We start from the raw sequence: 17,572 nt of genomic DNA, 5'->3' as shown, positions 1-17,572 counted from the left end.
AATGGTAAATAATTTCATTTTACTGAAACTGTTCATTGTTATCATGATATTCCTTGTCTCTTCAGTGGAGCAGAAGTACATTGGTTATGTATTTAGGGCTTTATCTAGTTATATTTTGAAAATGTACAAGGATGGAGATCACACAACCTCTCTGGATAACCTGTTTCACTCCCTGACTAATTTAATGCTGAAAAAGTTCTTTGTATCCTGTCTGAACACCTCTTGTTTCAGCTTATATCAGTTGTTTCTCATCCTCCCACTATACCCTACTCTGAATAGCTAGATTCCATAACCTCCCCGTGGGTCCTAAAGGGTGTAGTTGTTGTTACCCCCAAACTTTTCTACTGTATAGGCTCTCTCAGGTAACAAAGTGCTCCCACAAATGGTGCCAATCCTTGCCAGGGAAGGCACTGAACAGTTCTTCTTTATAACTAAGACTAATGTTGGCTATGCTAGAGCTTTTCCTCTGCTCCACCAAAATGATTTTCATATAAAAGGGTAGTGGAAGCTGTCCATAAAGCAGAGAACTGTATGTGTGGACATTCAGTTATTCCTTCCTGTGTGCATTACAGTGCACTGGTTTATCCTGAATTACTACTGCCACATATCAACTAACTTGGCTGAGGCTGCTTTGGAATTTGTCATTTCAGAACTTGACTAATGTAGCTAACATTATGTTACCTGTAATCTTGTAACTTTACTTTTTAAAATCATTTTCCAGATCTACAGTAAACATGTCAATAGATTTTCTAGATTAGTTGCTCGACTTTGTTGACTCTAATTATGTAGACCTGGAGCTATCTATTTTAATGGGTTTTCCTATGTACAGGTAAAGAAGAATAAAGAAAAAATACATATGCAGGTATATATCCTAGAATAAGAAATAGACAAGTATGCTGAATTTGAACTTATCATACTTCTAAAATTGCTAATTTATAGTGCTTTTCTTAAAAACATACAATGCAAATCATGCTGGTATTTATTGCATTTTATCTGACACTCAATATGTTTTGGCTGCCCAGGGGTAATAGCAGAGCTCATAAATGCTAAAAAGGGGCGATACAGTGCTCCGCACTGTGAGTTCCTACAGTCTGTGTCTTGTGATTGTTGATTCTCTCCATGAGCAGATTCAGCACAATTAAGTTGTCAGAAAGCTTACCCAGCCAAAAATATTAAAATATTTTTTCTGAGGTAATGGTTTTTTTAATAAGCTCAGGAAAGCATTTGCCAAAGTCGTAGAGGGGTAGGTCTGCAAAACTGTAGGGAAGAAGGAGAGGATGAAGAAACAACCCTTCTCCTTCATGGTGTCACTGCACCATTCTACTGGTTCAACTGTGAACGAATTCTGGGCCTCAGCTTGCACAGAGTTGAACTCAGAAACTGTTCTGAACTTGATTTTGGCTTAAGTTTAGTCTGAAAGCCAGAGCTGTTGTCACTTTCAATGAATGTGTAACAAGGTGGATGGATGATGGCAGGGCGGTGGATGTGGTCTACCTTGACTTCATTAAAGCCTTTGACACAGTCTCTCACAGCATCCTCACAGCTAAATTGAGGAGGTGTGGTCTAGACAATAGAGTAGTGAGGTGGGTTGCAAACTGGCTTAAGGAGAGAAGCCAGAGAGTGGTGGTCAGTGGTGTGGAGTCCAGTTGGAGGCCCGTATCTAGTGGAGTGCCTCAGGGGTCAGTACTGGGGCCAATATTATTCAATATATTCATTAACGATTTGGACGAGGGAATTGAGTGTACTATCAGCAAGTTTGCTGATGACACGAAGCCGGGAGGAGTGGCTGACACGCCAGAAGGCTGTGCTGCCATCCAGCGGGACCTGGACAGGCTGGAGAGTTGGGCGGGGAATAACCTGATGAAATTTAACAAGGGAAAGTGTAGAGTCCTGCATCTGGGCAGGAACAACCCCAGGTTCCAGTATAGGTTGGGAAGTTACATATTAGAGAGCAGTGTAGGGGAAAGGGACCTGGGGGTCCTGGTGGACAACAAGATGACCATGAGCCAGCACTGTGCCCTTGTGGCCAGGAAGGCCAATGGCATCCTCGGGTGTATTAGAAAGGGGGTGGTCAGTAGATCGAGAGAGGTCCTCCTTCCCCTCTACTCCGCCCTGGTGAGACCCCATCTGGAATATTGCATCCAGTTCTGGGCCCCTCAGTTCAAGAAGGAAAGGGAACTGCTGGAGAGGGTCCAGCGTAGGTCAACAAAGATGATTAAGGGAGTGGAGCATCTCCCTTATGAAGAAAGGCTGAGGGAGCTGGGTCTCTTTAGTTTGGAGAAGAGGAGACTGAGGGGTGACCTTATTAATGTTTATAAATATATGAAGGGTGAGTGCCACGAGGATGTAGCCAGGCTCTTCTTGGTGGCAAACAATGATAGGACAAGGAGTAACAGGATCAAGCTGGAACACAAGAAGTTCCACTTAAATTTGAGAAAAATCTTCTTCTCAGTGAGGGTGACAGAGCACTGGAACAGGCTGCCTAGGGAGGTTGTGGAGTCTCCTACTCTGGAGACATTCAAAGCCCGCCTGGACATGTTCCTGTGTGACCTCACCTAGGTGTTCCTGCTCCAGCAGGGGGGTTGGACTTGATGATCTTTTGAGGTCCCTTCCAATCCCAAACATATTGTGATACTGTGATACTGTAATAAGGAGGATTTGGCACCTTTTTGGTGTAGGTCTGTAGAATGTAAATTTCTTCAAAAATCTTAATTATTACTTTTTTCTCTTTTAAAAAACTTTTTGCAATCTTCTAAATAATAATCGCTTGTATTTTTCTTCTTTGTCTCTTTTCTCCAGTCGAGGCCTCTTGCCCTGCAGGACATTTTGTGAGGCAGCAAAAGAAGGCTGTGAACCAGTCCTGGGTATGGTAAATGCTTCTTGGCCAGAATTCCTGAAGTGCTCTCAATTCCAAAACAAAACTGAAAATGATACCACTACAAGGTTATGCTTCTCACCACACCAAGAAAAAGGAAAGCAGTGTATGTTTCCTTTCTTAACTGTTACTCTATGTTTATGAATTCTTATTTAATAATGTATTTTTTATTGTGTAGGAAAAGCTCTGGGATGATATTATTATTTCTGATTCTTCACATTACTGTGATAAAGTCTGGTTTTAAGTTGGTTATAGTTTCACTGTGCTGTAGAGGTTTAGGCTGAATTTTTTTTCAGACTTCTATTGATTTGAGACTTTTTTTACTTTGCATCAAAAATTCTGAGCTGTTTCAAGGAAATAAGGTAGGATAAAAGTAATATTTCCTTTAACAACATGCTGCTTTTTCTTTGCTAAATCATAGTACATACAGGACTGGTATTCAAAGCAGGAGCCTGATACACAGGCTAAATTTCACGTGTATCTGCTTTATCCTTGCTGTAAAAATTAACCCAGAACTAATTGAGAGGTAAACTTTTCAAAAATCATGGTTTGTATACATCTACTCATAGAATCATAGGATCAGTTAGGCTGGAAAAGACCCTTAAGATCATTGAGTCCAACCATTAACCTAACACTGCCAAGTCCACCAATAAACCATGTCCCTAAGCACCTTGTCTACATGTCTTTTAAACACCTCCAGGGACAGTGACTCAAGCACTTCCCTGGGCAGCCTGTTCCACTACTTAATAACACTTTCAGTGAAGAAATTTTTCCTAATATCCAATCTAAACCTCCCCTGGTGCAACTTGATGCCATTTCCTCTTGTCCTATCACTTGTTACTTGGGAGAAGACACCAACACCCACCTCCCTACAGCCTCCTTTCAGGCAGTTGTAGACAGCAATAAGGTCTCCCCTCAACCTCCTTTTCTCCAGGCTAAACAGCCCCAGTTCCCTCAGCCACTAAGACTTGTGTTCCAGGCCCCTCATCACCTTTGTTGCCTTTCTCTGAACCCTCCCCAGCACTTCTATGTCTTTCTCGTGGTGAAGGGCCCAAAACTGAACACAGTATTCAAGGTAGGGCCTCACCAGCACTGAGTACAAGGGAACGATCACTTCCCCAGTCCTGCTGGCCACACTATTTTTGATACAAGCCAGGGTACTCTTGGCCTTTTTGTCCACCTGGGCACATTGCTGGCTCATGTTCAGCTAGTTGTCGACCAACACCCCCAGGTACTTTTCTGCCAGGCAACTTTCCAGCCACTCTCTAAATACAAGCCATTTCCATCTCCTCAGGGTTGCTGCTCTGTTCTCTAGATCCAAATGTAAGTGAGATCCGATCTGAGAGCAATGAGCCTCTTTTTTTTTTCTCATCGACACCATTGCTGGAGTTCTTTTGCTGGCATCTGAGACTTTACTGTTGATATACAACATCCTATAAGTTGAAGTGACACAGGGTTACACAATCCATCTGTGGGTTCTAACTTTGTTAATGACTTCTGGGAAACAATAAACAAGAAGAAATTATGTGATGAAAATTGTTTTTCAGTTTTGTTTAAAAAACCTAAGAAGTTATATACTCAAAAGTACCTTAAAAGATCAGCAAGGTTGTAGAGTGTATCTTTGAATGTTAGTCAGTGGTACAATTAAGATTTTATTTATATCTGGGGTTATGTCCTTGCGCTTTCTGAGTATCCATAATGATATAGACTTGTATTATTGGATCAAATCTTTTTAGCCATTGGATTTTCTCCATCTGTTAGGGCATGTTTTGAGGGGTCATGAAGTAAAGGAGGCTGTTGTTCATACTTACCTTCACCTGTGGGCACAACTGTAATGCCTGAGGTGAGGAAATGTAGAGAGAGGGATTGTGTCTTGTTGAATGCTTTCCAGGAAAACTGAACAATATTCACAAGTCCTCACAAGTCCTATGGGATCTTGGGCAGGTTGCTGTAGTGAAAGCCACTAGGAGCTGTGTTTTCACCATATTGTATAAATATATGCTAAATATGCTGAAAAATTAGGTCTAATGAATCTCTCCAGATGGAAACCATAAGCAAGTGATTATAAGAATGCAGATTTTTTTCTGTGCCTCAACTTCCTATTGTAAAATGGGAATACAACTGTCCTTTTAGCTCAAAGGGATATTGTAACCATGTGTGTGTTGATGCCTTTGGTATCATAGGGATGAACATCATAAGAATTACGAGTACATTAATTTTGTGTTCACAGCAAGTTCAAATGACAAATAAGTTAAGAGGCTGCAGCATAGGTACGTAAGTATGGTCAGGGTTTGTACATTGAACAATGAGAGTAACTAGCAAGCAGCTATGAGTCACTAGCATATCATTGATTGAGCACTCACATACTGGATACAGAATGAGGTGTAATTCTGAAAAAGCGACAGGATGTTAGAGACCTGGGTTTCATGCATGTGTGATACACAGATTGAATACAAGGTATAACATAAGTATGCTAATTAAATTTTGACAAATTATTGATGGTCAAAGTGTTCAAAAGCCCCACCAAATCTAGATAGCTGAACTGCTAGATGCAACTAGAAGAGATTACTGACTTTGAAACTTTCAAGTTTCAGAATATCTTCTAAAATAATATATTTTATACTGCTAGAAAATAAGTTTGTTAGAATAGTGCTTGGCTGATCATTCTTCCATAATCTGTATAGCAGGATTTGTATCTATCTGATAGGGAACTGCCTAAATTACAGAGAAGTACACAGTGGAAGTTTGCTATTTCTTACTAGGGGAAAATATCCAGAGCCAGTTGTGAGATTCACTGTCCCGACCTGGCAGCCTGTGGAGTCCCAGGCTGCTTATTGGCAATTCTTACATCCTGCTGTATAAAACAACAGGCATTTCTGATAATTTATTTTCATGAACTGTTGTGCATGATGTGTGGATATGAATAGTTTTCATGTAGAATGATGGACTACAGAGGATATTTTGACTTTTTTTTTGTTTAAAAGAATGGTTCTAATGTGATTCTTCTATGACTGAAAAAGGTGGGAGTGTTCGCTAGTCTGTTTCTCCTACAGAAATAAATTATGCTTTAGTTGAGTATTTCTTTCTGAAATTTGTGTATTTTAAAGAATTTACTTATTTGAACACAGTAGGATCAAACAGCAGGGGTCGGTTCACTGTTCCAGTCCCTTTTTATGTACTGTTCAGCCCAAAGTGCTCTTTATGCTTTTTTCAGGGCTCAGTTCCTGCAAATTCCTGGAAATTCCAAGAGCATGTCCTTGGCATATGTCGCAACTTTGTGGCTTCTTTGGGGGACTAATGCCTCCCCATTATGTGCAGTGAAACCCTCCCTGCCCCCATATGCCTTGCACACAATTTGTTTCATGCAATGATCTAATTCTCATTTGGGGTTTCAGTTATTTCTTGTATTTATCAAAAATGAGGTCTTGCTGCTTGTTGTAGCACAGTATCACCCAATCCAAAGCAAAATTTTCTCTTCATTACTTTTATCTGATTGTGACTAAATACTCTATACCCTCCACATTTTCTCAATTGAAAATTATCACTCCTCCAAAAAATCCTTGAACCTCACTTGCCTTTCCAAGCTCTGTTGGAGGTTGCATGTTGGACTGGTCTAGTTAGAATCCAGAGCATTTATCCTGGGGGCAATTACCAAATTTCCTGGAAAATGTTTATTAGCTAGAGTTGGGATTATGTAGTGGATAAATACTTGTTCATGTGTTACTGCTGGTATTTATCTCTTTGTCTAGATTTTTCATCCACAGGCATTGAAAATTGAGTGCACGTTACCACAATGGAGAAACTATTATGACATGCATTCCTGATGTGACTGCAGATGTACTGAATGTACTGGAAAATCTGAGCCATGTGCCATTATAGTAAAAGCATCCAAATGTACAAAACGAGTCACATAGAAAAAGGTGCAGTTCTGTAGACAGAGCTGTATCAGTCGGGTTGATATCCTTTCCCACAAGTGACAAGTGAAGGAACACCCAGTAGGTGAGAAAATCAGCCACTCTGAAAATAGTTTTAGGGATCCAACTATTGAGATTTAAGATATATGGTTGAACTGGTTTCACAGTTCTAATGAGTTGTGAGCATGTGAGGGAGTGAGGAGGAAGCACCATCAGTCAGTCATTCTCCATGAACCCAATAGTGCATTCTGGGGCAGGCAGTGGGGAGTGAGATCTCAGAAACATTCCTGGTGGCTGCTGTACATATCCCTACTCACAAAAGCATTCCAGCTTTGTTTTTTTTCTTTCAGCTCTCACTGTGTTTTTTTTGTTATTTTATTTGCTTTCCCCAGCCAACATGGATGATGCTGTTAAAGCTGCGGAGAAAAAAACCACGGTAGCTTGAATGAGAAGTAAAGCAACACAATGAGCTGACATATTAATGTGGAGCAACCACAAGACCCCCGAAATTATTTCTATTTAGAAAAGTTGTGGTAGTTGATGAGCAGGAAAACCATTGCTGATAGCTCTGATAATGTCCCTTCTTGGCAAAGCCATATACAGTTAATTTTTGTACATGTTGATAAATGCCCTGCAATGTTCAAGGGCATGACAGGACTAAATGCATGAATAATTAGAGTGAACCTCTTTCAGCCCTTTGAAGATGCCACCACAGGAGCTCTTGGCCTATTATAAGCTGGATGAGAAGCATTTAATTGGAGCACCACATTAAGAATATTAGTGATAGTCATTAATGGTTAGTATGTAACATTTTAAGATACTGTAAAACCAAATAGTTAATAGATATATTAATGCCACAACTATAGATTTCAGCAGTACTTCTCTCTTATGATAATAGCATTGCCTTTACTGAAGTTTAGCTTGAGTTTTGCAGCAATTCAGATGAACAGTTCAACTTTTCTTCTAGTGGCTGTCATCATACATCATCTTGTCCTGCAGAAGCTGCAAGTGCAAACAATACAAAAAATGTTCAACAGAGCTGATATAATGTATACAAGGAAACTACTAATTTTCTTAACTAAATATGCTTCACTAATGCAGATCTTGTTTTGTTTTGTTCCAAGGATGAAATACCAATACATTTTTTTTTCCATGGTGCCCAGTTTATCTTCCAAGATTTTTCCCACTGATACTAGACAATTGTCTTTGAGTAATACCTTTGAGCAGAGATTGAAAGGCAGTATCTGGTTACAACCAGGTGTTTATTTTTCTGTTGGCAATGTGAAGCTAATTATACATGTCCAATGCAGAATTTATTTGAGAAAAAACTTTTAATTCAGGAAGACCTTATCTTTCTCTTTAGCTCTTGCATTTACTTAATGCAGTGAAGAGGGAGGTGGTTTGTGTACGTGTAATATTGATACTGACCAACTGCAAAAACAGCAATAGTGGAATAATTTTTTGAGGAAGATGAAATGTTTTTTGGGATTGTGATGGTGTTTCATGCGAGGAAACATTCACAGTTGAAAAAGCTATTTCCACCAAGCACTCATTCTTTACTTCTGTTGCCTATGTATTATATTTTATTATGTCTTTTGATTTTTTTTTCTTTCTTCCCATTCTGCCTCCCCAACTGTTTATTTCTGCCTGCCTTCATGTTCCTTCCCTGTTTCTTTTCCAACTTGGAGTTTGCTATGTCACCACTTCACTGACTGGAAGAGAAAGGTCTTTGTGTTTTTTCTCCTATAGTGTTTTACATCGTAAGGAAATAGAGAAATGGACTTTTTCTTGGATGGGAAGAAGTTGCCAGCTTTCCTAATTCTGTGATTATGGTCCTAGTATCAAAACTTTCTAGAATTGGCAGCTACAAGATGCATACACTCTACTACCATAAGTACATAGGGTAGAGGGAACAGGTGATGGAAATTTGCAGGCAAGAATTGCAGGGATTCCTCTGTGTCTCATTGCGCTATTGTGACTGTATTGAGTCAAACAAAAAGTCCATCTGTCTTGCAATGCTGACTCCAGAAGCTGCAAAAATCAGATGCCCAGAGAGAACAGGGCAAGACGATGTGTTAATGCTTTTCCAAAATACTCCTGCTTTTTCCATCTGTTTGAGATTTGAGGACTTTTTTTTTTTTTTTTTAAACATGCAGGAAATTGCATAAAAGCACAAGTTAGAAGAATGTAAGATTTCCAAGTTAGTTAAAGTTGCCTTTCCAGTGTGATGAATTACAATTTTTTTATTATGTCGTCATATTCTGTTTTTACCCGACATCATTGTCTGTGGGATAAACACCAGTCTACAGGGAACTAGTGCCTATACTGAGGAAGACTGTGGATTCTAGAGCCCCCTGTAAGATTTACTAATTGTAGAAACTGGAAGGTGCAACACATAAGGCAGGGAACTGAAGAAACAAAGAGATTGGCTCATAATAAGGAAAATGTGATGTTGCAGAGACCATGTGTAATGGTCTGGAGTAAAAATTTTCTTAACTGTTCTTTGCACACTTCCAATTAACTGGACTCTTCGTTTATATAGCTGGGTATTTATATCAGCTACAAATAAAGCTAACAGGAGCTATTGTTTGAACATGTAAAATAACGTGTCTTTACTCTCCAGAAAAAAAAAAAAAACACAACAAAACCAAAAACAAAGAAACAAACAAAAACAAAAAAAACCACAGGCGAATACCCATACTGACATGTCTTAGATTGGACAACTGAAATTATTATTATTTCTTATAACTTTCACTTTAATATCTCAGTGCCTCTTTTTTTTTCCTTGTGAGATAAGAATGTCAATGCTACCTAATCTTATGTTACTGCTAAGACTATAATATTTTGCAGTTTTTAATAACCTTTTAAAAGTGGTAGAATAGAGGTGAGACTGTAACTGTTCAGTTAGAATTTAGGAAATATGTCCAACCACACAGTGGATAGCGAGGAGAGCTCTTGAGGAGCACATTGTGAGGGTGTGCAAAAGGATGGTGCTGGTGGTTTTGCCCTGCCTTGCTTCTGATTAAGAAGCACAAATATTAAATGGCACAAACTAGTTGAAAAATTTTGTTTTAAAGTCTCTTAGGTATTTTGGACGCCTTTGTGTAAAGTTAGAAACCTTCAAAATATATTGCACAAGTGGCTTTCACTGAAATAACCACAGCCCTGTCACACAACTGGAGAATAGTTTTTATTGCAATATGAAGATTGTGTGCTGCCCAAGTGTCGAGGGTTAGGATTGCGGGGTGACAATCAAACCCTGGCAGATGTATTGTTAACCTCCTCTCCCCCCAGCTTCCCCCTTTTTGCCCCTCCCTCTCCCCCCTTCCCACTCAGGACAGGCGATCGGGAGGGAAAGAAGGACAGAGAGAAGAGAGTTGGAAAAGTTAAAGATGTTTTACTAATGCTACTAATAAGAATAGAGAAAATAATACAAAATACACAAAACCAATCTTGAAAGTCTCAGCAACTGCAGAGCCAGCACCCAAAGTCCTGGATTAGACTCTGTAGCCAACCGGAGCTGGATTCAGTCTCTCACTAGGCCTCAGTTCGCAGGGACGACCAGCAAGGTCCTCTCCTAATGTCAGCCATGAGGAAAAAGGGAAAGAGGGAAAAGGGCCGAGATCCTCGTGATCTCCCACTTTTATGTGAAGTATTCACGTGAATGGAATGTTATACACCGTTGGTCAGTCTCTCGATCACCAGTTTCTCGTTGCCCCTCTCGCGAGATGTCCATCCGTGCTTATCAATAAGTTTGCATTCCATTGCTAGGTTTAACCAAAACATGTGTTGGGTTCTCCAGGAAAATGCAGCTAATATGAAGGCTTTAGCTGACAGGCAAATTCACTAAAAGAGAAACTTGTTTTTAACAAAACCAGGACACCAAGTGGAGAATGCACCTGGGAGTGGAATAGAAAAAATTTTGAAATTATTCACACAATTTTTTGTTACAAACACATGTTTTGTACAAGGGTGTGTGTGTCAGTTGACTAAGCTTAAGATTGCCCTGTTTCTTGGAGACGATAAAATAATATTCCATGCTTAGAAAAGCATGTAAATATGTTGGAAAAAATAATCCCCTGCTGCCAAAAGTTAAAAGTGAAAATGAAGATGCTGAAAGAGTGTGTGTGTCCATTTCCATTGTGCACCAGAAAGGACAGCTATGCTAGGGCAACAAATAAAATTAGAAATAGGGATAATTAATTGCACTCACAGTCAGTGCAAGCTGGAACTATTTATGATTTCTGAAAAATACACTCTGGTTGTTGAGGCATGTCCGGTGCTCAGTGGTACATCACAGCATCCACTGTGCACCTGGTGGTTTAGCAAATCGTGAAGAATATCAGATTGCTGTACAGAAAGGCTGAGCATGGGCAGAAATTATTGTTTTTTTTTTTTTTTTGTAGACATGTTGAAGGCTCTTTCTGTAGTCTCAAGGGCAGATTTAACAGGTGTAATAGTAATTTCGTGTTTTCCTGTTGAGGTCTTTTAAAATGTGTCATACGCTGGTGGCATTTTTAAATGGCTTTGTTCTATCTCAAAAGTTGTATTGTTTCCATTGAGGTTTTCCTCTTGATCTTCTTGCATTCAGTGATGTTCCTCTGAGAGCTATCCTGATGTTTCCCCAAATTGAAATATATTACAATTCCTGTGGGAAATATCAGTTCATCAGTGTGAAAATAAGTTCATAAGACTTCTAAAGCATTAACTTTGTAGTACTGAGGCTAAGAAAACAGAGAGGTTTCTTTAATAGGAATAGACCTAAGGCACAGATTGCCTGAGTTGTCCAAGATGATGTGAAAAGTTAGCAGCAGGGATGGGAGGAGAACATGTAAAGGATTCCTTATTTTGTAAGAATGTTTTGCCTTGCCTAGTGTTTGGTGGTTTGGTTTGGTTTTGTTTTCTGGTTTGGGGGGGGTTTGTTTGTTTGCCTTTCTCTTCTTGTTGTTTGTGGTTTTTTTAATGGTTTTGCTTCGTAGTGCTTTTATAAATCAGCTGATCTTTAACAAATAGGTTCACTTATGGATTTTTTTGCAAGTAGCTGATTTTTTTCACTATTAAAAATAAGGTCACCTTATGGTATTTAATAAGACAAGGCATTTTTTTGTCTGTTCCTCAACCTCAAAATAATAGAGGATGTTTTATACGTCAGAAAATAGAAAAGAAATAATTTTTCTGTTCCTCAACCTCAAAATAATAGAGGATGTTTTATACGTCAGAAAATAGAAAAGAAAGAATTTTAGGAAACAGAATGATGGAAACTTGTACTATGTGAGGGAATATTAGCTGTATTTGCAGGTGGGATTTTTCTTAAAATGGAGCAGTGGTATTTTCATCAGATTGTGTGCTGGTTTTGACTGGGGTAGATTTAATTTTCTTCGTAGTAGCTGGCATGGGGCTGTGTTTTGTATTTGTACTGGAAACAATGTTGATAACACACACATGTTTTAATTACAGCTGATCAGTGCTTACATAGTCAAGGCCTTTTCTGCTTCTCACGCCACCCCACCAGTGATTAGGCTGGGGGTGCACAAGAAGCTGGAACAGCTGACACCAACTGTCCAAAGGGCTATTCCATACCATATATCATCATGCTCAGCAATAAACTAGGGGGAAGGTTGGCTGAGAGGGGCTGCTGCTTGGGGACTGACTGGGCGTTGATTGATTGTTTTTGAGATGTAGATTAGAAATATACTTTCCGGACTTTGTTAAGCATCAGATTCAGGGAATAAAGGCAGAAGGAATAGAATTCTCCTACAGGAATAGGAAAAATGCAAATTTAGGCATCTTAAAATGAGAAATATGGAGCTAGGTTGTGATCAGGTGCAAAATTGCTTTAGTGGAGGAAGAGATTCTGTAGCTGCTGCTGCTGCAACTGATTTTTTTTTCATACCAATTAGAGATCTTTATTTTTCTTGGCAAACTTGGATACAAAGTTTGAATTACAATGGAGTTTCTATGAGTAGTATTTTGAACTTTCATGAGATTTTATTGTTTGAACTTGCTGTTCTCACACATGGATGCATTTAGTAGCTTTACCCTCGAAAAGCGACTGGATTTTTTCCCTCCATCTCTGAAAGCTATTTGTCATTTCAGATATGTATGCTTAAAGTAAAGTTACTGGGGGGTTGTTTGCTGATTTTTTTTTACTGGATGTGAAGCTATTTTGTTTAGCTTTGTTGAGTAGCCTGACTGTTAACTGGGCCTTTTGAAATCTATTAAAAAAAAAAAAAAAAGAAAAAACAAACGACCACCACAACAACAACCAACCACAACAACAGCAAACCTGAGCAAACAGCTCCCCCAGCCTAAGAACAAGAACCATGTTCTGTACTGAATATTTGCTTTTCTGCTTGACATCTTTACTTTTCATCTCCATGCAATTTTCACTTGAAGGACTTGAATGGGAAGGTGTTATGAGTTCCCTCCCTCTGAACATACCTTGCAAGATATCTCCAATGAGATCCCTAGAGCCCTAGGCGTTTTTCTGTCTCTTAGGTATCTCAATTCCCCATATATCGAATAGCAATGATGACTGTATTCTAGTGTTCAGGGAGTTATAAGGGGGTGGGGGGGTGGGAGGGAGGCGGATAAAAAAGGTTGTTTAATCAAATCCTACGGTCAACAGTTACTTTTTATGGCTGCTTTTTAGGGGTAATGGTAGATTGAAACTTACTGATTAACTCAGCCTAGATACCCATTTTTGAAATAACAAAAGTTAGATGAAATTGTCAGTGTGCATTTACTTGAATTTGATTCATTTGGGGTTCATTGACTAAGTGCATCGATTAAGAGTCATTGTTCTAGCTACGTTGTATTTCTGCTTATTTCTTTTTTCATTCTTTCTTCGCCTCTCTTTTCCAGCGCTGTGCGGAGGAGAGGAGAGTTTCTTGTGTGCCAGTGGGATCTGCATTCCAGGGAAACTGCAGTGTAATGGCTACAACGACTGTGATGATTGGAGTGATGAGGTCCATTGCAGTAAGTTTCTTAAACCTGGCAGTGGGGAAACCTAAAAACTGAAGCAGGCTATCGGTACAGAATAGGAGCTTTGCATAGTATTTGCATATTGGACTCACAGTTGCTATTGAATGTGTTTACCTTTGCTCACTCTGGCCATCACATGTGGTTTTGATCTATTCAATTTTATGTCTGGAAGCAGATTCTAAGATTTCTGCAAGGAGACATGTGGAAATTAGAAGTATTTTGGGGTTACTCTTTTTTTTTCTTTAATGGATCAATAACTTACATGAAAAGAGCACTACTGATAATAAACTGAAGACTGTTAATTGTATTTTTTTCCTAGTCCTTGGCATTGATTTTACAGCAGATGCAGAACCATCTGTTTAGAAAGTTCTCTTGGCCTCACCTTTCACTGTGGTTTGTTTAAATAAATCCTAGTGCATGGTGCAGTAGAAAAGAAGAATGTGAATATACATACTTAATATCTTAATTTATATTTATTTCTCTGTGGTAGTGTGTATCTTTAGCACTCCTATGTGTTTTTCTGTGTTGGCAAAAACGTTATTGGACTACTAAAACCTCTAGAAAAGCAAATGTACAGTAGGAAAACAATGAAAAGGGGGAAAAAAAAAGGAAAATGTGGAGCAATGCACTAAATATAGACTTATAGTAGGACATGATGCCACAAAACTGTGCTGTGCATTCAGACTTTGAAAAATATCAGATCTGAGCTTGAGTTCCAGACTGTTCAGTTTAGACTCACCTCAAAAGATTTGTTCTTATTAGTTGTTTAAGAGACTGGACATTGCAAGACTCACAAAGCTGCTCTTAAGGAAGTTGCTGATAGATTTTATCTGGGATACTCTGAGGAATAAATGATGTCTGCAATTTCCTCCTGGTCTCAATCTGAATGAGGTTGGAGCTTGCTTTTCCTTCAATAGCCTATAATTTATTTAATGGAGGTTGATATAATTTGTGTTACATAAAAAGTATTGTATGTTTTTATCTTTCACTTTTTCCTGTCAGTGTTAACTTCCGTTTGTAATGTAAGCTAAAAAATTTTAAAATGCCTATGAGAAATGGGAAAAGAAGAAATTAGTAATATAAGAAAAAAACATTCTATGTCTTAAAAAACCAAGCATTATAATTTTCATGAGTTAAAATTACCTTTAAAAAAAGGCCTTTCTGTTAAATGATACACAGTTTATAGCCAAAGGATGTATTTTATTAAGATACTTGGTAAGGGCTGGGGTGAAGATGTGAAGGTCAAATAAGACCTTCTTGAATTGCACAGCAGAAACGGCAAAACTGAAAGAGGGCTTATTTGTGTGAAAGTTTGTCTAATAAAAATGCTGTGTTTCTTGCAGACTTTGCCTCTCTCAAATTCACCTCATGGAATCATAGAATTGTTTGGGTTGGGAGGGACCTTCAAAGGTCATCTAGTCCAACCCCCTTTCAATGATCAAGGACACCTTCAACTAGGTCAGGTTGCTCAGAGCCCTTTCCAGCCTGGCCTGGAATGTCTGCAGGGATGGGGCATCTACCACCTCTCTGGGCAATCTGTTCCAGTGTTTCACGATTTCATTGTAAAAGAATTCTTACATGTAGTCTGCATCTCTCCTCTTTTAGTTTAAAATCATTACCCCTTGGCCTGTCACAGCAGGCCCTTCTAAAAAGTCTGTTCCCATCTTTCCAGTAAGTCCCCTTTAAGTATTGAAAGGGTGCCATAAGGTCTCCCTGCAGCCTTCTCCTTTCCAGGCTGAACAACCCCAACTCTGCCATGTGTCTCTCATGAGACTCTTCACAATCTCCATGAGCTGGTCAGAGCTGTGAGTTACATTACAGTTACTTCCCAAATGAGATTAAAAGGCTTTTAAACTCAAAAGGCCAAGGTATATTAGACTGTAAAATAAAAACAAACAAACAAACAAACAAACAATCCCCATCTGCAATCCCAAAATATAGGACGTCTTATTTTTGTTTTATATGCTACCACCTTGGAAAGATGTCTCTCTGGTTTTCCATTATGAAATTACAAACATTAGTGAGGGGTCTGTCCCTGTGCAAGGGACTTTATCCGAACTAGTTGTCTAAACTGGGTGTATGGAGAATCAGCTGACACTTCAGATGTATGACTTGTCTGATTTTAAGCGGATAATTTAAATGGGCAATGTGCATTAGAAACTAAATGCTGCAGATGTCTAAAGTTACATAAGTGAATCTTACAGCTGCATCTCCTTAGTTTTAATGTTGAAAATTATATCCATTATGAAACATAGAAGTCTCTGGTTTTAATCTTTTTCATATTAATTGTTCTTCCTAGAATCTCCTTTCAGGACTCTGCATCAAGAAATGGATCACATGATGCAATGATTTTTCTGTTCCTGACTCTTGACATGTATTTTTTTCTCTTCTTCCCTTTGATGGGCCATAATAAGTATGCAGGCAGTAGTTAGGCTTTAGCAGAATCCATCCCTCTTTTTGAAAGTATGGTTTGATTTGCTTAGCAGTGTCAGTTTTTTACACAGTTGCAACTGAAAACTGATCTTTAGAATTTCATTGTTGCTTATACCATTTGCTCTGTGACTTTGTGTAGTGGAAGGTACCAGCTGAGGAATCCGAATTCAGCTCAGCCAGCTATCAAATAGGAATACAAATAGGAAAGAAGCTATAACATTGATCTACACGTGCATAAATTATGAGTGTGCAAACCTGGAACTGTCAAAAAGATCCTGATGAGGAAGTTTTATATGTAATGTAGCAAATGCAGCAGGCTCTTATTTACTCCTAGAAGTAGTAGAATTTGTACATTTAATCTGCACGTACACTATTAAACATGTATCTTTGAAATGCAGCGTTTCTAAAATGACCTCTGAGTGTTGGGCTGAGGTAATTCATGGTCAGAAGGACACATGGTTCAATAGTGAAGTGGTGAAAACAGGGTTGTGTGAACAGAGATCAAAGGGTTGCTGAATGCAAAAGAGTGACCAGGCTGTGAATGTAAAGGGGAATGGAGAAATGTATGGAAATTAAACAGTAAACTTATCCAGAGGAAACAACATATAAAAAGACAGCTTTGTTTCATTTGCATGAGGAGCAATGGAAGCACAGAACTGTCAGAGTTATAGACTGATCAATAAGGATAAAGGTTGCCAGGGTACTTCACACTGTTGCATACGCAAAACAAGTGATGCTTAGAGTTTTACTCTCAGCGGGCTATTGTTCTCCTTACATGAAACTAGAACTTATATGTTTTCATTTAGCTTAGGGTTTTTGAAGTTTACTCTTTCATTATTTTTGTTCTTTTAGAGCTAAATTAACTATTGGCTACAATGCTCATGGCTCACCCATATTAGTTTACTGTATATCCTGAAGCATTTTCCTTCTCATTGTGCTATAAATTCTGTTTGGACTTAATAAGATGATGTGAAACTTGTAGAAAACATGAATACTTCTGTGGGGGAAGGAGAAGAAGTGATTCATGTTCAAGTTCTAGAGTTGAGGTTGGTAAAGCCTTGAGAAACTTAGGGCACTCAATTAGGAGGTGGAACACTGGACTGGCGTTGATCTGAAGGAATAGAAACCCCACTGCACCTTCTGGGAGAGTGCTGCACCTTTCGGTGTGTACTATATTTCAAAGGACATCATTCTTTCAAAGTGGGACCGCAGTGCAGTCATGAACACAGGAGTCACACACCAAGAGGAGAGAAGCAAGCAGGAGCATGATTCTGTTCTCAGTGGTTGAGCACCTCAGCTGAAGGAAGAGACTTGTCTTCCAGTCCCTGCTCTTGGAGCTCTTTATGTTATCCAGGAAAGAGCTCGT

General features: G+C 39.0%; 1 protein-coding gene across 5 annotated transcripts in view; it reads left to right on the top strand.

Annotated features, from left to right (window-relative positions):
- Positions 1 to 17,572, top strand: part of CORIN (corin, serine peptidase) — a 143,256-nt gene that overhangs the window by 71,213 nt on the left and 54,471 nt on the right. For all 5 annotated transcript variants that reach the window (XM_071807457.1, XM_071807456.1, XM_071807455.1 and 2 more), the window contains 2 exons: positions 2,800 to 2,981; positions 13,654 to 13,767. In XM_071807457.1, the coding sequence (XP_071663558.1) occupies positions 2,800 to 2,981; positions 13,654 to 13,767 (296 nt within the window). The remainder of the gene's footprint in view (positions 1 to 2,799; positions 2,982 to 13,653; positions 13,768 to 17,572) is intronic.

Source organism: Patagioenas fasciata, chromosome 4 (genome assembly GCF_037038585.1).
Source record: "Patagioenas fasciata isolate bPatFas1 chromosome 4, bPatFas1.hap1, whole genome shotgun sequence".
NCBI lineage: Eukaryota > Metazoa > Chordata > Aves > Columbiformes > Columbidae > Patagioenas > Patagioenas fasciata.
This window is presented reverse-complemented; position numbering and strand designations above follow the sequence as displayed.